The 27,789-nt window shown below is 38.6% G+C and overlaps 2 protein-coding genes across 5 annotated transcripts; one reads left to right on the top strand and one right to left on the bottom strand.

Moving 5' to 3' along the window:
- Positions 1-54: 54 nt before the first annotated feature.
- Positions 55-13,819, top strand: LOC110988593 (solute carrier family 66 member 3-like). Of its 3 annotated transcripts, XR_002599463.2 has the most exons (8): positions 55-264; positions 3,258-3,340; positions 4,663-4,735; positions 7,850-7,916; positions 9,158-9,278; positions 9,705-9,743; positions 10,189-10,360; positions 10,992-13,819. XR_002599463.2 is itself a non-coding variant. In XM_022252278.2 (7 exons), the coding sequence occupies exons 1-7, from the start codon at positions 89-91 to the stop codon at positions 10,278-10,280; spliced, it is 651 nt and encodes a 216-aa protein (XP_022107970.1). In that variant the 5' UTR covers positions 55-88; the 3' UTR covers positions 10,281-13,819. The 3 variants fall into 3 exon arrangements, 2 of the variants coding, with proteins under 2 accessions (XP_022107970.1, XP_022107971.2); XM_022252278.2 differs by having other exon boundaries at positions 10,189-13,819; XM_022252279.2 differs by lacking the exons at positions 55-264; positions 3,258-3,340; positions 4,663-4,735 and adding an exon at positions 4,742-6,109 and having other exon boundaries at positions 7,813-7,916; positions 10,189-13,819.
- On the bottom strand, positions 12,287-27,625 carry LOC110988592 (uncharacterized). Of its 2 annotated transcripts, XM_022252277.2 has the most exons (7): positions 27,225-27,625; positions 25,585-25,845; positions 21,894-21,978; positions 20,038-20,698; positions 19,363-19,435; positions 18,446-18,665; positions 12,287-14,513 (listed from the first exon to the last, which is right to left on the bottom strand). In XM_022252277.2, the coding sequence occupies exons 1-7, from the start codon at positions 27,327-27,329 to the stop codon at positions 14,503-14,505; spliced, it is 1,416 nt and encodes a 471-aa protein (XP_022107969.2). In that variant the 5' UTR covers positions 27,330-27,625; the 3' UTR covers positions 12,287-14,502. The 2 variants fall into 2 exon arrangements, with proteins under 2 accessions (XP_022107969.2, XP_022107968.2); XM_022252276.2 differs by having other exon boundaries at positions 12,287-18,665; positions 27,225-27,624.
- Between the last annotated feature and the right edge of the window lie 164 nt (positions 27,626-27,789).

Raw genomic sequence — 27,789 nt, 5'->3', positions numbered from 1 at the left:
CTGGTACTACACCACAATTTACCTGAAGGTGTAATGTAATTGTTATTGTAAACTACAATGCATATTGGGTACCAGGGAGATAAGCAAGATGGCGGCGTCCACAGACGTGACAGAAGGTGGCCTGCCGGCGTCTGCGTTGCTTATAATAAACCTTTTTTGCGTTATTCCCTGTGTGGTTCTCAAGATTCCACAACTTTTGTCTCTCTACAAATCAAAATCTGCGAGGGGAGTCAGTTTGTCGAGTTTCATTCTTGAGTTGATTAGGTAAATATTCCGTAGGCCTACACAAAAAGGCTGCATTGTTTTAGAGAGTGTTTTCCCCTTTAAAGTCAGCACATGTACATTCCAGACCCCCTAGTGAGTGCCAGCACATGGGTTGTGCAATCCTCTTGACCCTTTGACCATTTGTAGCAGACCGGCAGCATTCAGGCAACACCACATTTTTACCATCTCTGTGTCTTACTTGCAAGACTCTGCTCAGGCCTGTAGCTGTGTCTGCTTTGGACTCGGTTTTGGCTTAGGCCTATGCCCTAATCGTTACTTTTAGAGTAATTCGCTAGCTAGCACTGTTGTTTTTTTAATATATAGGATTTCTTTCAAATTCTTTTTGTTAAAAAGTTCTGTTGACTTGATTGATTTGTTGACATTGCTGAAAATTCTAATTTGGGCTTTTAATTTTTTTGTACTTGGGCTAAATGGGCAACTGAATTATATATATCCCTCCGCTAATCTTTGGACACCTCAATCAATTCCTTTCCTGGCAGTTCTTTAAGACTTTTTTAATGTAAATTCGTCCAGCTTCAACTTTGGTCCAATACAGTTAAGACACAATTTTGCATTTCTTTTGTCCCAGTTGAATTAAAATAAACGATGTGGCTGTTATTACGGCAGCCGTAATGCATCTCCCATTTTCTATCATTATGGCACTGCAACTGCGCAAGCGCGATATGCAAAAACTAGCGATCTGTTTAATTTGGACTGTAGGCCAGTTTGTTTCATGCGGATCCGTCGTTGGTTCACTGACACCAAAACCTGCCTAATGGATGGAGCAAACCAGCGATGGGATCACTGATCGAGATCCAGATAAACATGTGAAACAAACTGGCCCTGTAGAGTGGGGGACCCTTTTTCTATAAAAGAACTTAGAAGAGAGACCGATATTTTAATTTCTGGATTCACCTTGGTTGATGGCTGTGACATCATGCTTAGTAACTATAGGCTTGATGTTATGAAAAGAGGGTAAGGTTTTTAGTTTTGAAGGAAATTACAAGGGGAAACTGTTTTAACATAGGACAACACATTGCGGATTCAAATTTGCATGGCTGGTTTATCTTATCAGTAAGAAAGTCACATTTTCTCACAATGTACAATTTAAAATTACCAAAAAACAGAGTCAGCACAATAAAGAGAGCATTGCCCTGGTTTTTTTTTGGGGGGGGGCTGATAAGTTTACAAGATTAAAATGGCATACTAGGGGGTCCCCAAATATACAACACCCAATTTGATTTCATTTATTATTTTGCAGGAATAAAAAGACAGAGTAATCCACACAATATGACAACGTAAACAATGTAAAAACAGATACATACATAAACAGTATATAACTTATACTGTGAGGATGTCAGACTAGAAACAAAATAACTCCTGCAGGATTGTTAAGAAGTTAAATTACTAAGTTTTGGGTAGCTTTCCTGGCGCAATTTCAGTTTAGCAAAAGAAAAGAAAAATTACCCCCCCCTAAAAAGAGACCTTTTAACACAGAAAATACTCAAAACAGGGAAGTTTGGGATGATTTCATAACACTGTTGGTTTTTGAATGCAGGCCAGTTACATCAAGTCAATGCTGATGGGGTAATCTAGAAGTACAGTACATGTATGTTGCCTATTCAAACCCTAATATGTCAGTGGACATACAGTGTACATGTATCGTGTCACACTTCAGTAACCAGGCAGCATCTGGTTCCTTACCAATAAGAGTTTGCAATGCGTTGACCAATCACAAGGCGCAAAATCTGTCGACCCAATGCGTGTTAGGAAACTATTGGAGGCGCACTATTGTGAAACGCCCTTGTTGGGGGAAAGGGATTAGCATACTGGGCCTGGTGCCTGAACCTTCTGTTATTGGATGTGACACCTTAATATTTATACCAACAGTCTAATTGCTAATTAACCTAATATGGCAATGCTCTCATCCCTACAAGATTCCCTTTTTTTAGCTACCGGTAATGTTAACAATGCTGCTTGTATGTTGGCCAATCAGTGGAAATATGTGGATGACCTCACCTTACTTAAAGTGGTCCCTAGAACTGAGCAGTCAAATAGGCAAAACTTTGTGCATTCAGTTGTTGAATGGTGAGAGACTAATGATATGAAACCCAGTCCTCAAAAATTTACGTTTTTACGTAACTTACATGTACTGCCTCAGCCAAACATAACGATTAATGAAACTCAACTCCAGCTCCTTACATCAACAAAATTACCTGGAATCATAATCCAAAATGATTTAAAACGGGATCAACGGGTACAATGCCTTGTTACCAATGCATCCAGATGTGTTGACGACCTTATCATAATATACAGTACAAAAGGTATATTCTTTCAACTTTTGAGTATGGAGCAGTTATCTGGTCTTCTGACACATCAAAAAATCAGTCTCAACATTTGGAAAGAGTGCAGAAACGTGCATTTGCTGCTCTGTGCTGAATTGTTGCATAAATGTAATATGCAGAAGCTGTCTGTTAGATGAATACAGTTAATCATTAATTTTGCCAAATCATTGTTATCATCTCCTAGACACTGCCGCTTTTGACCATCAACTCGGCAAACGCTTTGGAATAGTGCATTCATGAATTCCAATCACTTGGGTGAACCTATTGCAGAACCCAAGGATATCATTAAGTCCAATTATATATATGCTGAAACCATTAAACAGTCAACCCCAGAATGACATTTAAATAACCAATTCTCTTAACGGCATAATGCTTTAAAGGTAACTTTTCTATTGTAAATCAAACATTTTCAGTCATGTGAGTTCTGTTTGATTTTCCTAATGAAATCGCAATGAATAAATGAGTGAAGGACATTAGTGAAAGTCAAAAACAGTTGTTGGATGGCACTCTACAACAATAACGAAAACCACTATTAATCACTGACTTCTAGGGCCAAGGCTAGGCAGTGCCAAGCAGTTTAATGACAGAAAATGGTCCGCATGTAAATTATTGCACAGTAACTTTTCAAGCTTTGTTTTGCCTCTGCAGCTACACTATTTTTGCCGTCTACATGTTTGTGAATTCTCAACCCATCATGCAGTATGTGGAGTTTTTATTTCTCATTGTACAAGGTAAGCATGTTCAGTTTCAGACTGAATGGAGACAAAATTAAAGATTAATAAGAGTGCAACATGTAATATACCGGCACTTGGTAATTCCACTCAAAAAGTGAAAATTGGTTGTGTGTTTAGCGACCTCATTGTCAGGTTGGGGACCAAACCACAATCTAGCAAAGTCCCTAGTTTCTGTTCACGTTGTTTGTTCAAGCGGTAATGACATCATTTTTTATCAGGTTATGTGATAATGATGTAATTTTTCCACACGATTTTGGGAAAATAACGAGATTTGAAATGCCGGCAGCCAACATGGCCGCTGTTACCGTTACCGTTGGAGTTTATGGCAAAATTGTTTCCGATCACTATTTTGAAAAATCGCCACAGTAAACATGAAATGTGCCACAGTGAATTGCTGGAGATTTTTAATAGCAACATATTCATGCATAAAGTAAACTTCGGCCCAGCTTAATTTATCTCATGTAAACGTTTTCATCGGCAGAGTTGCCTCACCTGCCTACCAAATTCGACACATCCAGTGCAAGGTTCAACCGAAAAATCTCCTCGATCTGCTTTAAAAGGGAACCAAATGAAAGGGAAGTTTCATCTAGATCTTGGGTAGCATGTTTCCTGTAAATTTGATCAATCAGAGGAATTGGTTTTGAAGTTGCACAAACGAGCGGCTTTATGCATAGTCTGTGGTTGTGGTTTGGTCCCCAACCTGCTTAACAATTGTTCAAATACTGAAACTGGAAATAAAGGTAATAACAGTGCTACCTATCACTTCTGTCACTTTTTGAAATACTATTTTTTCTGAGGAGTTACAAATAATATTGAGGGCAGTAACATGGTACACAGTGGAATTGTCTTCCTGTTATCTTTGAAACGAACCCCAAACTAGGGGAAGAAGACTTTATATAAATCACTGTGTAGCATTATATGTATCCATGTATCAGTTTTTAACAGATACATACATACTGTACATTTACAATGCATATACACAGCAACTTTAGTAGCAATGACACTCTCTTTAAGTAAAACCCAAGTTAACATACCGTGTATGCGCACAGTACATGTACTGTATGTACACATTATTTGTCAGGTCCATGATTTTGACAAGCTCTGAGGATTCTTGATAAACTTGCAAAAGCAATTGCCTATAACTGTGTGATTTTGACTCCCCCCCCCTCCAAAAAAGGGGCATTTTGTTGTTATTATGAAGTGCATTTAGTGGGGATGCAAAGGTCTAGTCATTGGGATATTAGTGTAATTGTACATTTGTTTCCATGGGTACTGATGCCAGTCTTGGTAACTGTTATTATATTTTGTTCATATTTCAGTATGGGCTGTCATTTTGATGATACTACACTACCTGGATCAAGTTAACTTTATCCTCCTTCCATACAGTGCATTGTATCCTTGACAAACGAAATACTAAGCAGCCAATTATAGACTTTCTAAATGTTACAAGCAATTATTTGGAAGTACCCAAATTAGGCCTGTCAATAGAGATACACTGTAATACTTGAGGTGAAGAAAGAACTGGTATATGTACATGCAACCTTGTAAGATTAGTGTAAACTATGCTAACTGGCTTGAAACCATTGTAAGGAAGCCTGAATTTAATATTGAAAAATCAAACCACTATCATATTTACTCAGCCCTGAATGACTGACAGATACCTGCACCAACAGATTAGAGGAAAAATACTGACAATTTACATGCGCATGCAGTTGGAAACCAAATCAGCTGATACCGTCATTGAAGGCAAAGTCATTGCTTGGTTTTATGCAGTCTTGGCATAAAATTTGTGTCGGGCTATAAGTAATGTAATGCCTGCGACATATTGTTACTGTTGCATTTAGTATCAAATTTAAAGGAACCAGGAAATGAGTTTTTCTTCGAATCACTTTTTGTGTATCCCTGTACTCTTCTTCCATGTATGAAGACTGTTTGACATCGTATTTGAGTTACGTGAACTGAATGGTGCACTTTTTCAAACATTAAAAATTGATCAAGCATTTCTGGACAAGTGAAGGCACTTTTTACCTGCCTATTTGCCTAGTACTGTATGTCAGACCCTCCTGAAATCTATCCTTGGGAGATTGAAAAGAACTTAGGAAGATTTCAGCGAATGAAACTGGCGGTCCAGACAACCTGCCTGCGAAGATCCTAGAAGAATTCGCTTACGAATTCAGTATTCCAGTTTCTAATATCTTAAATTCATCATTTAAGCAGAGTGTTGTTCCATTCCAATGGACGCTGGCTAATGTTGTTCCGATACCAAAAGTTCAACCACCCACCTTGCAGAAACTCAGACCAATCTCTCTCACTCCTCTGCTTGCAAAGGTCGCTGAAAGCTTCGTAAGCAAATGGGTTATCTACTCAATTCTAAATTGGACTTCAGACAATTTGGCAATTGAAAAGGTATGTCCACCACTCACTGTATTATCGATATCTACTGTGTATCATCATTTAATCTCTGGTGCAAATAGACCAGGTAACATTGGCACATTAATATTAACTATAAAGCATGTGATACAATAGACCACATGATAGCCATAAATAAACTTATTGAGCTTGGGGTTTCCCCATTGGTTGTCAAATGGATTGCTGATTTTCTTACAGAACAGGTGTATTTCGGCAGACGGGATCCCCCAGAAGCCACCTACAATATTTCTGATGTACACCTGCCTAATGTGACTAGTGTCAAGCTCCTAGGGGTCATCCTTCAGAGTAACCTGAAGTGGGATGGTCACATTGCTGACATTCTAACTAAGGCTAATCGTAAGCTGTTCATGATTTGTAAACTTAAATGACGGGATTAATTAAGGATGAATTGGTTTGTGTGTATAAACGCTACCTGCGACCAATTATGGAATATGCTGTTCCTGTTTGGCATCCATCGTTGCTGACAGCACAATCTAATCAATGGGAATCAATCCAAAGACGAATTTGTTGCATCATTCTTGGCAATAATTATTGTAATTACGATCAAGCTCTGCATTTACTTGATTTAGAAGCCTTAAAGGAAAGAAGAATACACTTGTGTAGTAAATTTTCCTTGAAGCCATTCCGTTCTAACAAATTCCCTGAATGGTTTCCCAAATCTAACAGGAGTCATTCAGTGCCCTTCAGTGCCCTCAAATTTGACTGCCACCATGGTCCAACAAAAACATTTCAAAATAGCCCCTTACCGTACTTGACAAGATTGTTGAATAATACAGTTGAAAAATGATTCAGGGATTTTGGAATGGTGCATAACTGATTTGATGAGACGAATATGTACAGGGGCATTAGTGATGACTATTTTTCCTCAGGTGTCTTCGTGTATGCAATGGATATTAATGTCATGTGTCTTCATTCATAGTGCATCATCCCAATGCTTTATTATATTATAACTTATATGTATTGTTTATGGTTTTGATGTTTTCATTATTTTATTATTCATTGTAATATTTTTTTATGATTTTTAATGTATTTTGATGTACTACTTTGCTATTCAACCTTAGGGTTGCAAGTAAGTGGCAGTAAAACAGTAATAAAAATAATACTTTTGCTTTGATGTAAATCCAGGAAGACATGGTTCACGTTGCATGTTTTCATGTTCAAATTGCAAATTCCAAATTTGCTACCTGGGAACATTTCTGTGAAAAAGGTTTTTGCTGACTTATTGCCATATACTCACACAGCTATAAATTGCCAAAGAAAATAAATCTGCCATAGCAGTGGTTAAAAAAATCTACGAAGTTTCTGTGCACAAATCAGTGCAACACTGAGATTCAGCGCCTTGGATGACATCATAAGTCTGCTCATGAATATGCAAATAGCATTAGTATAAAACCAAAAAAGCATCAAAATATGGGTTACAATTGCAAAACAAAAAATTAAAATGAGGTTAATTGAAACCCAAGGATGCAATTTCAAGGGTTTTTAATAAAATTTGTAAATAAACATGTATTTCTATTTCCTGGCTCCTTTAAAGCATTGGGTGAATAATAGGTGTCAAAAGGAAGTATGCACAATAGCCTTAAAGGGCATCTGCAATGCAGTCTTTTAAATGCAAACCTTCATAATTGGCCTTTGTGTGTCACTTAACTTTAGTTTCACCATTTTGAAAGGTATATTTTCTGCCTTTGTGTGTTTTATGCCAACAAGGTTTCCATATCATCGAGGAAAATGTGATGTCATCTGGACAAAAGAACATTTGCATTTGTTTGGGTTCCAAAAAAATGCTGAATTTTTCTCTTAGATTTTGCTCGGCTACATATTCATTCATTCATAATTCATTGTTGTGTAAATACATAATAAGCAAACAACCCTTTCTCAAAAATGCTTTCAGAGAGTAAATTCTTGGTTCACAATTTGAGAAGAAACGTCTGTGTACTAAAACACATCTTCCTGAATGACATCACAGCAACAGCATTCTCAGTTGACCAAGCATGGGCAATTTTAATATTTCAAAAAATGTTACTCAATCTTTTTTACAGTCAAATGGAGTATTTCTTTCCTACACATGAATCTCAGATATTTTATTGCTGTTTGGATTGTCGCATCCAGCGTGACTCCGCCATGGTTCATTAGTCTGTTGTTGGTGAGTTTTTACTGTCTGGAATGTCCCCAGAGTATGCTACTGATCACTGAACAGTGTCCAGTTACAGGCACCCATTTTTCATTCCAGAAAATGTCCAGTAAAGAAGGGATTAAGAGTGAATTTTTCACGAAGAACCTATTTTTAATGCTGTGGTTAGCTTCATTTAAAATTTGTATTGCGGAGTTGATTATCTATGCTCCTTGCCCGTGTGGTATCACACGTGCAATTGCATTATGAACCTTCCCCAAGTAAAAAAAGATTGCTGGTACGAATTCACAGCATTTGACGGCATTTTTGTAAACTTGTTCTCATTTGGGTTATAGAGACAGCAGTACGGTACATGTAACTTGTCCTCAATGCAAATCTCATACATCAGAGAGGAATTTTGCCCTACACATTGTCAGAATCATTCCTGTGTCAGCTGGGCTAGTTAATTCCCATTTCATTGAAACTAAAGAATCATAAACAAGGTTTGAGTACAACCCAACAATGTACCAAACATGTAGACAATTTCCAAGAGCAAGATCATTGCATGGTTATTAACGTGTGAACTGGTGGTAACATTGTGCCAATTGTTGTATATAACGTGCCCTAGACAACATGTTACCCCAACAATAGCTTGTACACTGCGTCCACTCTGCCACTGCCTGAACTGTTAGCAGATTTTGTTCACAGCCTAATGTGTAGCAGCACTGTGCCTGTACTGTGCAGGAAAAATTTGCTATTAGGGGCATTCACACAGATCCAAGTCCCCAAACCAATCCAGTTCATTTGCTCAACTTCTGCAGAGAAGTTTGGAGAATTTAATTCCAGCAATATGCCGCTTGGTCTGCGCTGGGTGGTTCAAGCACATGTACATGTACCTCTGTGTGTGTTTTGTGCATACGTACATATGTACTAGAGCTCTCCTGTGTATTGTGTGTGCATGATATTCGCACACAGTGGCACACATGCATATTCTATTTATTGACCTTGGACCTTCGATGTTCACCAGAGCAATGGCTATGGGGCTTATTTTTTCAATTTTTGCATGCGCGCTACAATATGAACATGAGTGTGGACAAATATTGCTAAATAACGGGCAGAATCTAAACCATGCATCCACCCTTGCTGGCTACTGCCATAAGCGTACAGTTACAGTACATGTATCCTGCGTATTCTGGCCTAACCAGGATAAACTCCAGCGTGAAGATCTGACAGTAATGTAACTATTGTTATCTTTCTGCCATGTACATGTACAGACCTTATCTACGCCCATCTCAGCCAGTGGAATGATCATCCAGATTTTGGCAATTTATAGAATCAAGGACTCTGGCTCAGTTAGTTTCTCATCATGGTTTATATCCTGGGCAACAGGATTTTGTAAGTGCATGTATTTGTTGTAACAGATAAACCATTACTGTTTGTATTCAGGCCACTGTCTACAATTTGGATGAGTGTTGCATGTAGCTCAATGGTGGTTAATGTTTAATTAATAATAAGTGACAACTCCTGCTTTTCCTGTAAAATCCACATTGTAAAAAGTTATGGTGTGATGTACAAACCGTACTCCGGGCAGATTAGACTTGAACAGTCAGTACCTTGACTGTTTTTGTGCCATCATGGAGTCTGTCAGCATCAGTTATCAACGATATTGCTGTTTTAGCAGGGTTTTTTGTTTGTTTGTTTGTTTTTTTTTGGTTTTTTTTCCGGGGGGAAGCCACATGTACTTCTGTGAACAAAGTCCACATTGTGACCACATTTTCAATATAATGATGTTTTTCTTTCCAATTCCCTTCCATGTATTAGTACGACTGGTTACCTCCATTATAGCAGGGGATATGTTGGGTAAGTATAAATGAATCAAACCATGTCAGTCAGTCAGCAATTGTGATTTGTTTGTGTCAAGTATAAAACTGGGGATCACTTCATTAGTGCTTGATATATAGTGCCAAATAAAGCTGTGTTGCTATGCAGTCATGTCTCCAAGTGTTCTTTGCAAACCGGGTATGCAACTGTATGGAATGTACCATGCCAAGTAGCTGGGTATTAACCAGTTAACCCTGACAGTCCTCCAAAAAACACCCTAAAAAGGAGGTATGGTTCATTTTAAAAATTGTGATTGTAAGTGAACTTGTTTGCATTGCTAAATCACATTACTAAAAACTGGGTGTAGTCAAAAATGGCACACAGAGTCGACAAAGTTTACAAAAACACTTCAGAGGGTCTACCCAAATTAAAACTAAGCAGTGTTGAGTACCCGGTAGTTAAGATCACTCTTGTTTGTTCGCAGTTGTTTTCAGCTATGTATTCACAAACTCCCTGCGGGCCGTAGGTTGTATTGTCATTCTCTACTACCAACCATCGGCCAAAAAGCTGACTTGACGAGAACAGTTCCTACAAGTGGAATTATTTCACCAACAGACTTTGCTTGCTGTCCAAGTGCATCAAAGAGTTTTTGACAAGTAAGAGGTGATTTAAAACTCAGAATTTGAATATTGTACATAATATGAACATTACCACAAACAACTCAAATATGGTAAGGCTGAGGGTTACACTCCAGTTCAATCTTCTCTCTGTTTGATCTTTTCTCTTGATACTTGTTGAAATAGTCTCTTGTGATGATTTAGTTTTATTGGTCAGTTGGTTTGTTGTGTGGAGCATAAATTACTGAGCACCGCTTCAGCACTTAAGTGAACTGTCACAGCAAAAAAGCTGGAAGTTTGAGTTGTCAAATATTGAGAAATTGGTAGATTTCAATTCAGCTGAAAAAGAGATTTCCGGTGGTATTTACATGGAACACAGGGTAAAAGTACATGGTAACAATGTGACATTATTCTGGCAGCTTTGTGTCTTTGTTTCCGACATTGTTTCAACATTTCTGACCAGGCATGAATAATTCTGTCATCAAAATTGCTGAAACAAATGACGTTTTTAAATATATGATCTTGCGATATTTGCAATTAAATAGGAGAAAGGTTACTCTTTCCAAATATTACCAAACTCCGACACTGACTTCCGCTTCAGTATTTTGACTTTGAACCGTCCAAATAGGAAATAGCGGAATGCAACTGTACACTCATTTTCTCATGACAGGTCACATTTGTGCATAAGCCTGTAAGAACTCACAATTCAGCGCCTTTGTGTGGCTGAAAGTCAGGATGGCCAGAATCAAGAAAACAGGAAATAAATGAATACTGTGGTTTGGTCTCTGTAAACAGAGCACAGCAACATAAATGAGGTGTGGATGAGTATTGCCACGAATTTTTGGAAAGAATTCTATATATATATATGTCACTGATTTTTTTTCCCTTTAGTGACCTATTTCTGAAAGCAACAAAGTGTCCTGGAAAGTCAAATTTGGTCGGTAAAACGTCAAGAATTATTCAGATCAGTCTCATCTGGTTTGTGCAGAGGGTGTCAAGAGACATCTGTATGTGAAATGCTTTCCTCCCAAAGTGTGTAGCATTTGAAATGCATTACTTGCAATGGCAATCCCGCAATGTACATGTAATTTGCCAGAATTTCAAATTATCTTCACTCAGGAACAGAGGGCTTGGCCTTTCTGCAGTTGACCCTAACAGAGCTCAATCCTCCCATTTCAGTATGATAGGTTTTAATATAGCTGCATGTACTTTACAAATTTTGGTGGTCAGGTTGATATTCCATTGTAATGCCGAGTTGTATTGGCCAGTTTCAGAAGTTTTAAAGGAACTTTAGGAAGTTTTATCAGAGATATTTTCATTTCATTACTTCAAGATGGTGGTTGCATTACATGGGAGGATTTATATACTCAATACAAGCAGCTGTATTTTTAATAATGTTTTTAAAGACTGATGCATGGGCTCAATTATGGTGGTAGAAGTTCATGTCAGACTTTTGCATTAGTGTGGGGAATGACCACACAAAAAAAGGCATATTCAAAAGTCACCACAACTTAGCACAAATTTGTCTACCAGAGATCAAATCCTACATATTTCCATGACTAAAGGGTTGAATGTAAGCAGTAATAGGCAGTACCAAATGGAAAATATCTTTCACTAAATACTGATTAAAATACTGAAGAGGAAACAGTGGGGGCGGGGACAGTCTGACTGGAGGGAGTGCATACTTAGTGCACTGTACTGGTACATGTATGTATAGTGTCTTATTTGACATACGCAAGGTGGAATTTGAGTATTAAATCGATGTGACTTTCTTAAGAAATCACTTGCATTAAGAACAGGGTGTAAAACTCTGAATTTCTATTTATGCCATCAGTAGCATTCATGATACACACAGAATAGCAATTTACAAATTTTATCCATTGTTACTTAAGATCACACGTGGCCATACAGTACAACCTTTGGGCACATTAACAAGAGGAAGACGTGTGGCATTTTGAAAAAAGGTTTCTTCTTTCTTAAAACTATTCTTTTATTTGCACAAATGATTACTTATTACAGCATTAGCCTCACTGTCCACTGATGACTCAAGTCATCATTTCAGGAACTAAGAAACAGCAGTATTAACTAACCAAAAGGATCTACTCAAGGTTTATTATTTTATCCTTATTAGCTTTAAACCACTTAATTCACATGAAGATTCCGATATCCTTTCCACAGACGACTGTGCTTTTTCCCAGTTGTTTCAAAATTCCTGTGTAGTTCCAGCATTTTACATGCTCGTTTTCAAGAACACATACACATGGAGTTGAATTTGCCTGTTTTCCTACAACACAAGGTTTTGTTGTGTAAACAAGGGTACCAAAACTAATCAGTCCTGAAATAACCACCACTGTATTGCTTTGAAATATAGTTGAACCTCTTCTGAGGCAGCAGGATTGTTTAGCCACTGGGCACACTCACAAATTACATCAGTTCTAATGTAACCTTAGTCAAGATGTTTGTTAAGCCTGCTTTGTGCTAGCTTAACTTGGTGACCAACATCTCTGCATGCTCATTGGCTGTGTACAGTGTGACCATGATATGCAAATCAGCTGAACACAGGTCCACCTGATTTGCATGGCATAATGGCTATATGAGGTCACTATTTGCCCTTTATATTTAAACTGCACAGACTGCAGATAGACAACTTGCTCCCCTGCTTGCACATTGGTGTGTTGTGAAAGGTACAGCCACCTTGCTGGTAAGCTGCTTGCTGTAAGCTGGTAAGACAGCTGATGACAAAGGCCTTGACCAAGGCTAGCCTTAATGCAGAAACAGTCTGGTAACATGCATTCACCATTACCTGGCATCTTTGAGTGCTCAATGGTCATGTACATGGATTCATATACACATGTTTGCCTTGGAAACAGAAACTTACGTAACTTGCCATTATGGTTACCATATTGTCAATGTTTGTTCGGTAGTTTAATATAATGACGGGTTGGATCACACAGTTTTAATGCACACTTTATATTTGTATTACAAAAGGATTAATAAAAAATGTTTCTACCAAGTACATGATCTTGGGTTTTAAAATGCAGTTAGATTTAGGATTTAAGGTCCACTAACACAGTGTAACTTGTTATGTCACAACTTTAGTTAGGACTATCCCAACTACATGTATAGTGTTGCCATGGTTGCAGTTGTAACAGCCCAACAACATGTACCAAAATTGCTGCAGTTAATCAGCAAACCATTCTCATGGGCAATACACGCTCAGAAGAATGTAGTTTTTGTTGGTGTCCTAGGAGTTTTGCTGGAAGAGCCACAAAAACTGGAGAATGAGAAACATTTGTCAAAATTTGCCAAGTATACACAGATGGGACAGTTCCAAACAAAGTTGAGACCAATGCCAATATTACATGCATTTGAATTTTACAAATTAACATAAAGCATTTTTTATTCCTTTGTGGTGCTAAACAGTTTAGTTACATGTAGTTCTCCAGCTTTCTTCCAAGATACATTGGTTGATTAAATTATTCCATGGGAGAGCTGAAATCAGTTGTTCTTGAAGTCCATTTTTTTTTTTTTTTCGTGGCATAATACTCTTCATTTTGTGGAAATACAACTACAGAGGATTTGCGTTCATGTGACATGCAACTGATTTTGTTGGAAGTTTGTGGCTGGTTTATTAAAGTTTTGTCCCCTGATGATGAATTCCAGAAACTGATGGCTGATGGACGCTCAAGCCAGGGGCGAGATTGGAGGAAAATAAAATATTCACAAAATAATGACTTGGGGGTTTGGAAGGCTCCACAGCAGTTTAGAGCACGTTATAAATAAATTTGTTTGCCTACATGTATCAGCACCCCTTAAAATACCCGTTTCTCTTGTTAAACATCAAATTTGACATAAAAACACCCTCATAGTAAGCTCAGGTTTTTCCAGACATTAAAAGAGACTGTTTGAAAAATCCTGATATCAGGAAAATTCTGATGAGCAAATCCTGAAAGATCCTTACAAATCTCACTCCTGCCAAGTGTTTTGGGTTAGTACCAGGCAGTGGTGTAGTCCAATCAACCACAAAACCAGTCATAAGTCATAGGGTAAACAATAACAAAAGAATGCTTTTGTCAGTTCATTTGAATAGCCTGAGACAAGGTTTAAGACTGGACAACTTGTGATGGATTTGTGTTTGACTTGATTACAGACACCACTGGTTCACAGTCATTGCACAACCTTCATGTAAAACCTGCAACATAAAAGGCACAAATGTCAATTGTTGCATGTGACAATCATGCATGGACTGACCCAATCAAGAAAGGCCAGGTCAGCGACCAAATCAAACTTCTATCATTTAAATTCTGGTTGCAAAGTTACCAATGTTCTTCAGCAACAACTGTATAAATCATGTGGGGGACGATCACACATCAACATTTTAATCATGTGACCAACTATAAAGCAGTCTTTTGGGTACGAACAAAAGTATATACAACAGTGTATATATAATGCCTTCTAAAGCATTGCTCATGTGATCCAGTGACGGACTTTCAAGCTCTTCATGGTGACAGACGACTAAGGTGGAAAGCTTGCGGTAAGCACCATGCAATATCTCTTTTTGAGTCTGTGTGGTTCTGATAAGAACCGGAGAGGCTCAACGTTTCGGACAGTGTGTTCCCGACGACGGACAGAGCACACTGTCCGAAACGTTGAGCCCCTCCGGTTCTTATCTGATCCAGTGACATTTGCATAGTTCACTTCAAGGGCTAATCCAATATCAATCATAATTTACACAAGTAAATGACAACACAGAGAAATCTCTTTTACTTAGTTCTCATCTCCCAAACATTAGTTATGAATCTTCCTGGGTCCTCAGATGTGCAGGAAACCAATGGCACATTTTTTCTTTCAATACTTTCAGAGGCATTGTTCCCTAAAGAAGAAACTCTTTGGATTCTACCTACCTTAAATCTCCCTTCCAAACCTCCTGGTGAAGTTTAAGAGGTCTGGAAGGGTTAGGGTTAACAAGATCCAAAATAAAGTTCTGATCATTAGAACAGTACCCCCGTAAAAACAACAGCTTCAGTGTTATTATATTAACCCAAGGGGGCATAGGTACAACACACACACAAATATTTGCTTGTAAAAAAATATTTGCTTGTAATTCATCCATTTCAAACCTATATTTTGCACCTGTGGAATACGCATGACAGGTTGCTTCAAATAATGTTTCAAAAGGAAAGAAATGGTGCATAGAATAAATGGACCATTATTTTGCATTGGTTTTTTCCGCCAGCACCATGAAAAGAAAAGGTGAATCTAATGAAATTACCCCCAATGAGAGAAAAAGAAATTTCAAGGAAAGACTGTCAGACAGAAAAGGTGCATCCAAGGAAAGGTCCTCCGAGAGAAAAGAGAATTCAAGGAAAGACTGTCAGACAGAAAAGGTGCATCCAAGGAAAGGTCCTCAGAGAGAAAAGAGAATTCAAGGAAAGACTGTCAGACAGAAAAGGTGCATCCAAGGAAAGGTCCTCAGAGAGAAAAGAGAATTCAAGGAAAGACTGTCAGACAGAAAAGCTGCATCCAAGGAAAGGTCCTCAGAGAGAAAAGAGAATTCAAGGAAAGACTGTCAGACAGAAAAGGTGCATCCAAGGAAAGGTCCTCAGAGAGAAAAGAGAATTCAAGGAAAGACCTTATTCAGATTCTGCCTAGTACTCTATGTTAGTGTTTATTTACCTTTAACTTCTGTGCACTGCACACATTCAGTGACCCTGCCAAACATGCATGCGGAGTACTGGTGCACAGTGCACTATGGGACAATTTCAGGAGTGTGTTTTTAGTGCGTACCCAGAGAAGCTGATAGTCATCTGTTTACTTTGCCTTCATTATGTGTGGTGCGATCAAGTAAAATGGGTCATTTGTCAACCCAGGCCAATTTACTGAATTTCACTCGTTCAGAAGGTACCGGTATACCATGTCAACTTCATTCTCTGAAAATCCCAACCTTGAAACAACCTTTGGATCAACAGTTGTGGAAGTTAAAAAAAGCCATAATAGCTCTTGGGCTTGAGTAATTCCCGTTTAGGCGTACAGGCCTGTATATGTCTGGCTACTGCCTCAATCACATCACGTGAAGTTTAAATCACTTGATAGGGTGGATTAACCAGGCTATATACATGCACCACAAGACTAGCCATGTACAAACACGAACTTTATGGCGCTAAATCTGTTTTTTTGTTGTTTGAGTGATAGATCGCTTCCTTAGCTGCAACCTGGAACATCTAAGGCACCATCATGGCAACCAGAATGTAAAGGAGCATCTCAAGATGCCTCTGAACCAAAGAAAAAACCCATCATGCACGAATCTACCATGAAAGCAGGGGGACTGGATTGGATGCAAACTTCCTTGGACAGCGGAGAGGCTGGTGGCTGAGGCCTAAAAGTGTTAAAGATTCACTGCATAGTCTGTCGGGGGTATCGGCACAAAACCTCTTGGAGCAACAGGGGATCAGTGACCACACATGCGTTCATTCTCGGCACTAGAAATACCTTGTAAATGGTTTTAATATTTATTCAAAATGTGGGGTTCTAACTGTAAGCATTTAAATGTTTAATGTGAAAGATTATATAAGCTGGAGACAGAACATTTGTATTAATTAACTCTTGTAGGCCGGGATTTTTTTAAAATAACCCTTGAAAGTATAGCCCTGGACATGAAATAAGTATTTTTTCACTGTTCCATATGTACTTAGAAGACAGTAGACCATGAAAACAATTGGCCATTGGCAACAATGATAAATTCCTTGCCTGAGACAAACTGCTCAGGCCAACCTAAGACACATATAGAAAGTCTAAAATCTAATTTACAGCAAATGTGAGATAGAATAAACAGGCGTGTTTTTCTTACTTTGACAAAAGTCTCTGAGGGAGTATTCATTCAAAGGTTGAAACAACAAATTGTTAGTTTTTGCCAATTTACATTATTTGCCTTCCTTAGTCAACAATTTTAGGCCCATTGCTGCATTTGTTTGCATTATTCCACGAATCAAAATTCAAGTTATTTTTTCTATGACATATTTTAAGTTGACGTCATCGGCTTTTGTTGACGTCGTCAATATAGTTACTGGCATTCTTGGCATCAGTTGGTATTGATGGCACTAGATCCATTTTACAGGACAGATATTTTAATAATTGATATGAACTTTCTACCACTCCGTTTGTACTGACCAAGAATCTGCTACTTATTGCATTGCATGGTGCATTTTTTATGAGAATCACTTTAGAGCTCTATTTTTGTGCATAACGCACATTTTTTTTGTTTCACCAATGTACATGTACATTCTAACTGTTATCTGCACAGACTGCAAATGTGTCACCGATAGGAGAAAGGCATAACAGTTGATGCAGGTGACTGTCTAAAATTGTTGACTTTGTGGCAAGTCCTTTTAATATATAGTGATTTTTTGTCATCATTACATGCACCGTCTATTTGACAAGTGATATATCCAAACCATGGCTGTAAATATCAATTAAGCATCTGTGAAGGAATTAACTACTCTTCCAGCTGTAGGAGTAAAATTCGCCCAAACCATAGTGTCAAAAGAGAAGAGCTTGGCTTGGTAACAATTGAAATGTTTCATGATAACCCCCTCTCGACAAACAAAGCTCAAACAACTTGCAGAAATGCAATTAATAATCATAGAGTATGGCGACGCAAACCCAACGGACCAAAACGGCAAGGCTGTCATAGCACAGCTGTCACATGCTGACAAAAATACTCACTGAGAAAATGGAAATGGTAGTCAAGGCAATGGAAGCAAACTTGTTCCTTCCTAAGCAACACTCCAGTGCCTTGCCATCATGTAGTGTGTCAAGCACTACATTGGTAATGAGGATAAATTCCTTGTCTGGGCATGTGAATTTAAGTTCAGACAAACTGCTCAGGCCAAACCAGGTATTTTAAAATGATTCAAAAGTTGTCATTGGAAAGATATCAGTAGTACAAGTTAAAACTCCTGTGAAGGCAGCAGAGTGCGCTGAAAAGGTACGTGGAAGGAAAAGTCAGGTTGTTGTCAGTAAAAATGTGCCACTGGTATCCTGTCAAATGGAGGAATTTGAAGGAACAGAATCAGGAAGGTTCTAAGCGAAAATGCTTAGAGATTTAGGACTACTATGAATTCCTACCCACGAGCCATGGGAACCACCTCTGTTCAAATTCAGTCATGGCTAAACACTCTTCCTCTGAAGCTTCATCCTTTCCCTTGTCATCTCTTCCACCTTCCTCCATTGCCATGGTAACCTCATCGAGTCGGTGACAGCCTTTCCTGAAGATGACTCTTGCATGGTGATGTAGCACTTCAAGGATGGCAGTGTCTAGATGGAAGGTCCTTAGAGTCTGTTCTATCTGTGCAATAAAGGAAACAAGTTTTCCCAGAATTAAAGTACCAGATACTACTTTCGGGTAAGGGATTAATTATGCCATCTTTTCATGGCAGTGAAAGATAGGTAGGGGGCGCCACATTCATTTGGACTCATATTTAGTATAAGGGTTCAATGTTTCCTTGTGTTTCTTTACAGAAGTATGCATGTACATGTACATGTACTACATGTAGCTAGATTAATATTCAGGGATTATGATCAACTATTAGGTATTTTATGTCACGGCATCATAAGCAGTATAAACCTGCACATCACTTTTTTCCCCCAACCAAAATATGATTTGTCTGAATAAAGTCAGAATCTTTTGGATGGGGAACCAGACTTGTTTTCATTCTTCCAGAAACCTCACTTGAAGCACTGCAGATGGCATTATAACAGATGAATTTTACCAGAAGGTAGCACAGGGAATTCCTTATTTTGAGAAACTATTGAGATGCATGTATTGAGGTACATGTGAGAGACCAAAATGCCGAATACAAGTTCAAATGAAACTAAAATGGAGTCTATGCAATTTCTGTTCCCAATAACCAACTTTTTGAGCATACATATGTATCAGTGACCTCCATCATTTTAATAAAATGCTGTCTAGATTATTTTGGAAATATTACTCCAAGAGTCATAATCCACAAATTAAATTACTCTAATGCAATATCAAGTCCTACCTGCATCTGAAGTTGGCTATTTTTGACTTTTGCAAAAGAGGCAACAGAGTGTTCCACTGATTTCAGTAACAGCCTGTTGAGAGACAGATAATGGCTTTGCTATGTTGGCTGAAATTCTGCACAGTCAATTATAATTCGCAAACAATTATTAAATATAAGGGTGCATTTACCTCATATACACACAAACATAACAAGCACTGTTACTATAATCACCTCGAATGAGGGCTTAAGAGACCCAGTTCATAAACCTCAATGAAAATGAGGGAATTTCGTGGTTTTGAGAGTAAGGCGCATGAACATGTACAGTGTACGCTTACATGTTCCACATGGTATTTCTAACAAATGTGAAATTGTAAGTAGTCTAGCGGTACACACAAGCCTATACAGAGTTTTACACAAGAATGAAAGACTCTAAACCAGTTTTTAGGAATGATAGACTTCACCACTTCATTTCACAACTTTTCAGCTCCATATTTCTCCAGAAAGAATCTATTTCAGGAACTCTCTTCTTAACAATGTTCACCTTTAAAGTGCATTGACAACACCTACACTGTTCTCAACAATGAGTATTTAAGCACTTGATGCTTGTTCCACTGAGTGAGCAAACTACGGTTTGCATAGTTATTACCTTAATTGAGCCATTGGCAACGACAATTCAAGGCTTCACATGTTTACCTGGCTCTAAGGAGACAACTAGCAGCAAGTAGTATTGGTCGATGCTGATTGCACATCAACCCACCTTGGGTAGATTCATCAATTAACTCAGCACTTGTAGCTTGCTCAGTTATAGCAAGGCTGTCCAGCTGGTTCAGTAAGTCACCAAAGGATAAGTCTTTGTCGTCCAGTGAAGTACCGCATGTTCCTCCGGCAAATGCTTCATTTGAATTTTCCATCCTTGTGTCAGCTGGATTCAGTAGTTCATGTGATGTTGGCAGGCAAGAACTGTATGTATGTGCATTTCTCGCATGGTAACAACTGTCAATGTTACTAATCTGAATTGGAAGTCTGTTGTCTTTCTTATTAGCATGCCACTTTAGGCAAACACATTTACCCACATTTTTACTAGGAATATCTGTAGTTCTTGTAGTTGCACCTGATGTACATGTATGAGGGAAAGCACTGTTGCCACTACACGTAGCTCCAACTTGATTTGCAGGACCTGGCTCTTTTGAACAGTTGGTACCTGTGGTACAACTCTGAGCATGATCAGTGCAGTGATAGTGTGACGCAGGTTGGGGCTGGCGATAGAGGGCACTATAAGCCTCTGCGAGTTTTAGCCAGAAATGGACATTTGAACGCTGCCACTGAATGCAGATGTGAAGGCTTCTGATGGCATCTGAAAAAGAAGAAATATATTTTTCATCCTGGTAGCTAAAGATACTCACCTGTCAAGAAGCATCAGGCTGGTGGAAAGTTTATTAACTGGGCTCGTGCCCGGCAAACATGCAAAGACCATGCTATACTTTCAAATATTAACTGGTCGGGCATGCTCAGTGCATCCCATGCCAAATGTTTATGATCCCATACACACAGTGAGTTCTACGCAGAGGGCCATCATTGCAAAGTAAAAACAAGCTCTCTTTTGTCCCCACTTTGAGTGGATTGCAAATACATGTACTAAGCAATAACCAAGAATATGTTTGAAGCAGTCTGATTAAATACAATTAAAAGCATGGTTGAAACTAGCGTACGACACTGATGAAAAACATCAGCCACTTTTCACTACTACTATTTTCACATTTTAGAAGTAACCATGTTGGTTTCCTGCACACAGCAGCATGCATCCAACTGGGGATACATAATTCAGTTACATTATTTGGGTGAAATTGTTTTTACCATTGGAACCAGTGATGAACAAAGTCCGGCCTTTGGTAGTCTTGTTTGGTTGAAACAACATCACACAGGCATAACTAAAGCTGTGACAATCCCCATAAAATGAATGAACAGGAAACGTGTTTCGGCTGTGGTTGCAAAAACTCATCTTAAGTACAATGATGGTGCCATGCAAGCCTATTACAGCTGCACACATTCTTGAGATGGGCATACATTTGGCAACTCACAACTCCCTATTTGGTTTGCTTGCGTGACATCTCTGTAACATACATGTAAACCATGCAAGCTAACATGGCGTTGCAATGGACAGTAGTGAAAAGTTGGCCAATGGGTACTTGTTCCAAGTAGAGTGTGTGCATTTATGACAGTATTACAAACTGCATCGGTTAATATGGCAATGACCTTTAGAAGTACAAGTATGATTACAGCACCTCTATTGTGTCTACTTTTGCCACTTCTGGTCACTGTTGGTCCACAGATCATACACATATGTACATCTATTCTGAAAAGACAGCATTACTGTGCCGACACCACATTCATCCATGTGTCCTTTATACACATGCATTTTGGCAAGTAAATTGGTCAAGAGGTGTTGTAACATACACCTCAGCAGTGCAAGGCATGCAGTGCCACTACAGTAATGACTTCCAATGCTGGTGGTAGGGTTAGTTAACTCTTGTCTAGCTGTTGGTATTCACCCTGTTGGTTCCCAGCAGCAGCATGTACTGTGGCAAGCAGACTGCGAGCTGTCATCCGATGTTCCAGCGTCAATGACTCATCTAGCTATAAGAAATGTACGTAGAAAAAGCAAAGAAATACAATGACAGATTGCTTCCAAAGAAACAACTGGCAAATACAATGTGATGAGACTGAGATACACGTGCATGTATGTATGTACCAACATGTTGGCTTCTCATAAAAATCTGGACACTGATTTAAAAAAGCATCTACAACCACCTATGGGAGAGATTGAGGTTGGTGGGAGTAACTGGTGATAAACATGGGGTGGACATAGATAAACGAACTTTGCCAGAATAAGGCTTTTGCGAATTAACTTTGACCCAAATCTGGTACAATGAGTTCTTTAAATTTACGTAAATTTACTTGAATTCTTCTTACTAAAACCACTGTTGCTATACCTCGTGATTCGGGGCAAGCTATTGCTTAGTTACATAAGAGACGCCTTGCAACAATACACTGTTCTCAATGGATAAGAAGGGCACAAAGGAACCAGTCCATTCCAGAGATGGTGGTCGCTATGCGAAAGCTTGCCCCGAATCACAAGGTATAGCAACAGTGTCTTTAGTCTGGGGAATTCAAATCTTAATGTTTATGTGCAGTCAAATAACCCAGCGCACCAGATTTTATTCAAATTTAACTTGCACATGGCTTATTGGTTATTTTATTTGCCATGTTGATCATGTGAGACAGGTTTATACATGTACATGTAATAACCATAAATTCCCTCAATGCATCCTGTGCAAACAGCAATAACAAACATTGTCTGTTGAATTTCCAGAGACGAAAACTGTAGCAGGGACCAAGGCGGGGACCAACTAAACTTACATGCATGTACCTACACTATACATGTACACAAACATGTACCGATAGTAGTGACAATTCCAACAACGTGAAAAAAAAACAAATTTACAAAGTTTCAAAAGAATTGGAATTTCTTCAGATCTGATATAGGCACTTCTGTACCTACATGTACCACGAATAACATGATTTTACCCCCCCGGGGAGAGCAGGATCAATCCCTATTGTTACGTTCCTACAAAAAGTCTCCCTATTTAGATGCACACCTTTTTCAATTCATCCATCAGTTCGTGTCCTTTCATGACTTGGGGAACAACATCGTGCACACATCACCATCCTCCACAATGTTCCAGTCCTAAGTCAACACTCTACTGGTTTGCCAGGCAGGTTTTATAGGCCTGCACAGTCAAAGTAATTCATGAAGAATGTTGCAAGGGCCGATTTCATGAACTCTAAGACTTGTCTTAAGAAGGGTAGCTTGTCTTTTCTTACAACTCGTCTTAGGATCAATTTCATTAAACTTGAGGACACGTTCAACAAGTCTTAACTTCTTCAGGAACTCTTCCTAACTTAAGATTGGTCTGAGGGTTGTCTTATCTCATTAATGTATGCAGTAATCGTTAAAATGAAAGACAAGTATTGTCCTAGAGCTATAAATGTAACAGTTCTGTGGGAAAACTGGCGGCACAAACAGACTTGAAAAGTGTTATCACTTACAATTACATGTAGGTAGTTTAATTAAAGCAAAATGCTAAAAAATATAACAGTACAAGAAAACCTATTCGTCATTTTAAAACGGAATTATCAAAACGATTGGAAGCATACATGAGTCAACTGTTCTGCCACACGTTTGTATTTTGGCTTTCCCTTTATTTTTAATGACTGTTTTTCCGTGAAAGTGTGCAACAAAACGTGGAACAGCCACCAAATTTCTAGTTATGACCCATCCTTCTTGAGATGGGTTTGGAGAAATCGATCCTGGAACCCTTCTTAGCAAAGATCAATCTTAGACTTAGGACTCATCTTAAGCCCTTAGATGAGTTGCAAGATAAGATGAGTTTTGTGAAATCGGCCCCAGGGGCCAATACAATACAAAGGGAATTCCCAGAACTTGATGAAAAAAAAAACAGTGTGTATTTTTCATCAAAGCATTGTGAGTAACAAAAGATACATGAATACTGTGGGCTCTTCAGTACTGTGGCCAACTGCATGGCCAAAACAGAGGTTGAATCATTTTTGGTTGCAGCATTTTCTGGCATACGGAGCAGGTTACACAAAGGTATGTGTACATGTACACGGCACATGTAACAGACTGTCACACAATGTAGATATTTTTTACTGTTATTATTTTGATATTGATTTTATTTCCAAATGTCACTTGTTATGAACAATCCAACAAAAGAAGTAGTCTGTTTTATTTTCTGAGTCAACTTAAGTCTGATAAGAAATTTGGCCAATCATGACTCCATTGTTGGCAATCTTTGATGTAGAACTTTAGACCTTTAATTGCAAGCTTTTTCATGCAAATGTAGTAAGAATGATGTAAAACTACCCCAATATGACTTGTAATAAACTGTGTTTTTGTGTTCAACATTTTTTGCAAGTTCCATATATTACAAAAGATCCAAATGAACATTGTGGCAAGTAGTACGTAAGGCAGCTGTAACACAACTTTCACATCCTACGGTGTTGTACAATAAATATTGGGAAAAGCTATTAAATTTGGGGTCCAATGTTTGTTTCCCAGTCACATGGTTACGTAAAGAGTGATTAAGTGATGGAAACTACCAACACTTGTAAAACAAATTCAAATCATTTGAAGTCAGCTTCAATGATAAATTTCCTTGTCAAATTGGAAAAGTTAGATGTAACAGGGACTCTAAAATGTCACACTTTTGGACTCCTGATTTATAGAATGACCATTGGCAAACTACTCTCAATTATCTAATTCTATGAAGTCATCAAGGTGCTGCAGTAGCCTACTACATGTACATGTACATGTATGTACACGCCTCTGCAAAATGTGGATCCTTGTTGAGCCCCGTGACGGTTATGAAAAACTTTTGTTCTATTCTTTTTCCATCAAAACCTATGTTTTCTTTCCATAATTTAAGGTTCCCTCTTTGCTTTTATTTGTTTTCTTTTGATTTGCTATTTTTCTTGATTTGATACTTCCAGTTTGTTTCAGCTATGTGGCCATGTATACAAGTACCAGATGCTTCACGGGCCTGGACTGCCTCAACCTCCCCAAACAGAAACTAAATTCTTGTCTTTTACCTCACTTACAATTGCCTTTTAACATTTTAAAAATTAACTACATTTTAATCATTCACACAAAACAAACTCACAAAAGTGAAAATTTCCAACCCTGCTCACAGCCATTTTGGAAATGCTTTCCCTCTACTTTCTTGGACACTGAGGACATTTTTATATGTAATGTTATCAACTCTACCCTCTAATGGAATCCCCAAAGCCCAGGGAGTTGATCCTGGCCTGTACATGTATTTCCACAATTTCTCCATTTTGGGGCCAAACCATCTCCTTTTTCGAAAGAAATTGGGGGGGGTATTTTTTATGCTAGTGGGGAAACCGTGGCCTAAAAAGAATTTGGAGGCCTATGAAAAATTTGAAGGCTTAAAAAAATTATCACATGGTATCATCAGTTTTGAAGTTTTTACTTCTTTCTTTAACTTTTTGATATCAAGAACAGCTGGAACATTACAGCTGAATATCAACATAACACATAAATACAAACATGACGCTCTCACAAGAGTACATGTACCTTGGGATTACAGTACTGTTAACCTGTACTGTAACAATGAAACCAACATCATCATTATTGGTACCTACAAGCAGTTTGGCCATCTGTAATGCTTGGCCATGCTCTGCTAAGTGCACACAGCATCTGGCAGCACCTTCTATGAAAAGTCTCCGTAGAAGAACATAGCGTGTCGGGACTGCAGCTACACCTTTCCTGTAGAGTGCCAAAGCGTGGTCAAACTGCCTTCTGGCATACAGGAAGTCTGCTTGATAGGACCAGACCTGAGCACGCTCAGTGGTATATGTAGTTGTGTCTATGACGGGGTCCACAGAGACTTCCTCGAACAAACACTGTTGGAAAGCATTAAAAACATGGTTATGTATGTTGCCAATTCATCGAATGGTTGATTCTGATTCATTACACCATTTTTGCCATCAGCCTTTTTAGTTTCTCCATTCCTCAGTCCAATGCTTTCTCAAACCACTCTGAAATCATTTTGCATATCCTTTAGAAGCATGATTTGACACTTAATTCCAAATCTGTTACTTGGTGCAAAGTAAATAATTCAACTATTATGATTATGGAAGAATATAGTTTTCAAAAATCAAAACGCATGATCAAACTTGGACGTTCAACTATAAAGAATCAAAAGAACAAATGTGCATGTAAGTCCAGAATAAAGGCAAAATTATGAATTTCTGGGGACAAATGATTCATTTGTTCAACACAGATGAGATGCAAGCTAAATTCATGCTGTTTGCCTAGGCCTAGGCACTTTGAAGCTTACAAGATTGGGAACACGCAGCACACTGAAAAATGTTGAAATTGGGACACAAATTATACATCTGTAACACACAATGATGTAGTACCCCTGTGTCCTTGCTCTGTGCATGGAGGTAGGAAGAAAGCTACCCCAAGCAGTCTCTCCTCTCTCTGTCCAAAATACTGGTACATGTATGTACATGTACACGTTTGTCGATTTTTTTCCTGGCCATAGCCTGGTGAGCCCATCCAAGTGCAAATGAGGACGATAACCACCGTATTACTGTTAAATGCTATAATGCTGTTTGTGCTCCTCTTTGATTTGATAATACATGCAAATGTATGCACAAACAAACATTAAAAAAAGTTTAATTTGGAAAAGCAAGGATAATGCCAAAAAGATTGAAAAAACTTGATTCCATTTTAGTCCTTCAGTTCAAGAGATGCCTTATTGATCATGCTCTATGCATATATAGTATATAGGCCTACACCAAGAATGTGGGGTCCGTCGTTTACCGATTCCTATAATATAATTGAAGGGAGACCTACATTTTAACTCTTTGATTCACCTAACTGGTAGATCATAAAACCATGACAAAATGCTCACAATAACTGGGCTGCTGATGTGAAAAGAGGGTTTTGAGTTTTGAAGGAGATTGTGCAGGGAAACTTTGAGTGTTTTACACGACACATGGTGGATTCATATTTCCTATTTGCATGACTGGTTTATCAGTAAGAAAGTCACATTTTTACACAAAAAAGAGGGCATCGCCTATGACTTTTGGGAGGCTTAACAATTTTACAAGATTAAAATGACAAAAAACTAGGGGCTCCCCAAATCTACAAAACCCCCCACCGACGGACATGAGCATGATGACCACGACGAGTACGGGAGCGCAGCGGATAACGAACCCCACATTCCACAGGACTGTACAGATGCTGGGGGTAGGGCAGAGCTTGACCTTACTTCTTCTGGTTCACACTGTTTGGGACGCCAGACCTCATGTTCCCTCAATGACCGAGTCTTTAGTTCTACAAAAAGTTCATCATCCGATCCTATGCCAAGATCCATGCTAAGTACTACTACCAAAGATCGTATAGCGCCGAAGGCTACTACGCAGCATCCCAGTAAGTAGCTAGCTAGCAATAATGGTATATTACCAACGCAACTAGCATCTTGTTGCGGAGCCAGCCACGTGTTTTGTATTAATTAGCAGTACAGTGGTTCTGCAAAATATAGGGCGCCCTCTGTGACAGAGATTTTGACAGCCACGTGTATTTGGATCATTTTAATGATTTTCATGTGTTTCAAGGTGATGCTTTGATAAGGAGCCGAAATCACTCAATTTGTGAAATCCCCGTGGGAAAATTCATTCCAAAAGCTGCAATACTCTTTCAAGTGTTCGTGTAAAAGTGTTTTTGTCAAGGATTTTCATGACCCTTCCCTCTCATTCCGACATTGGGTGTTCCATTGTCGTGGTGAGTGTCTTTCCCGTTTTATATATTTAATAATTTTTTGTTGTAAATTGACC

The sequence above is a fragment of the Acanthaster planci genome, linkage group LG18, assembly GCF_054643075.1.
Source record: "Acanthaster planci isolate LZ-2023a linkage group LG18, COTS_SCS, whole genome shotgun sequence".
NCBI lineage: Eukaryota > Metazoa > Echinodermata > Asteroidea > Valvatida > Acanthasteridae > Acanthaster > Acanthaster planci.
This window is presented reverse-complemented; position numbering and strand designations above follow the sequence as displayed.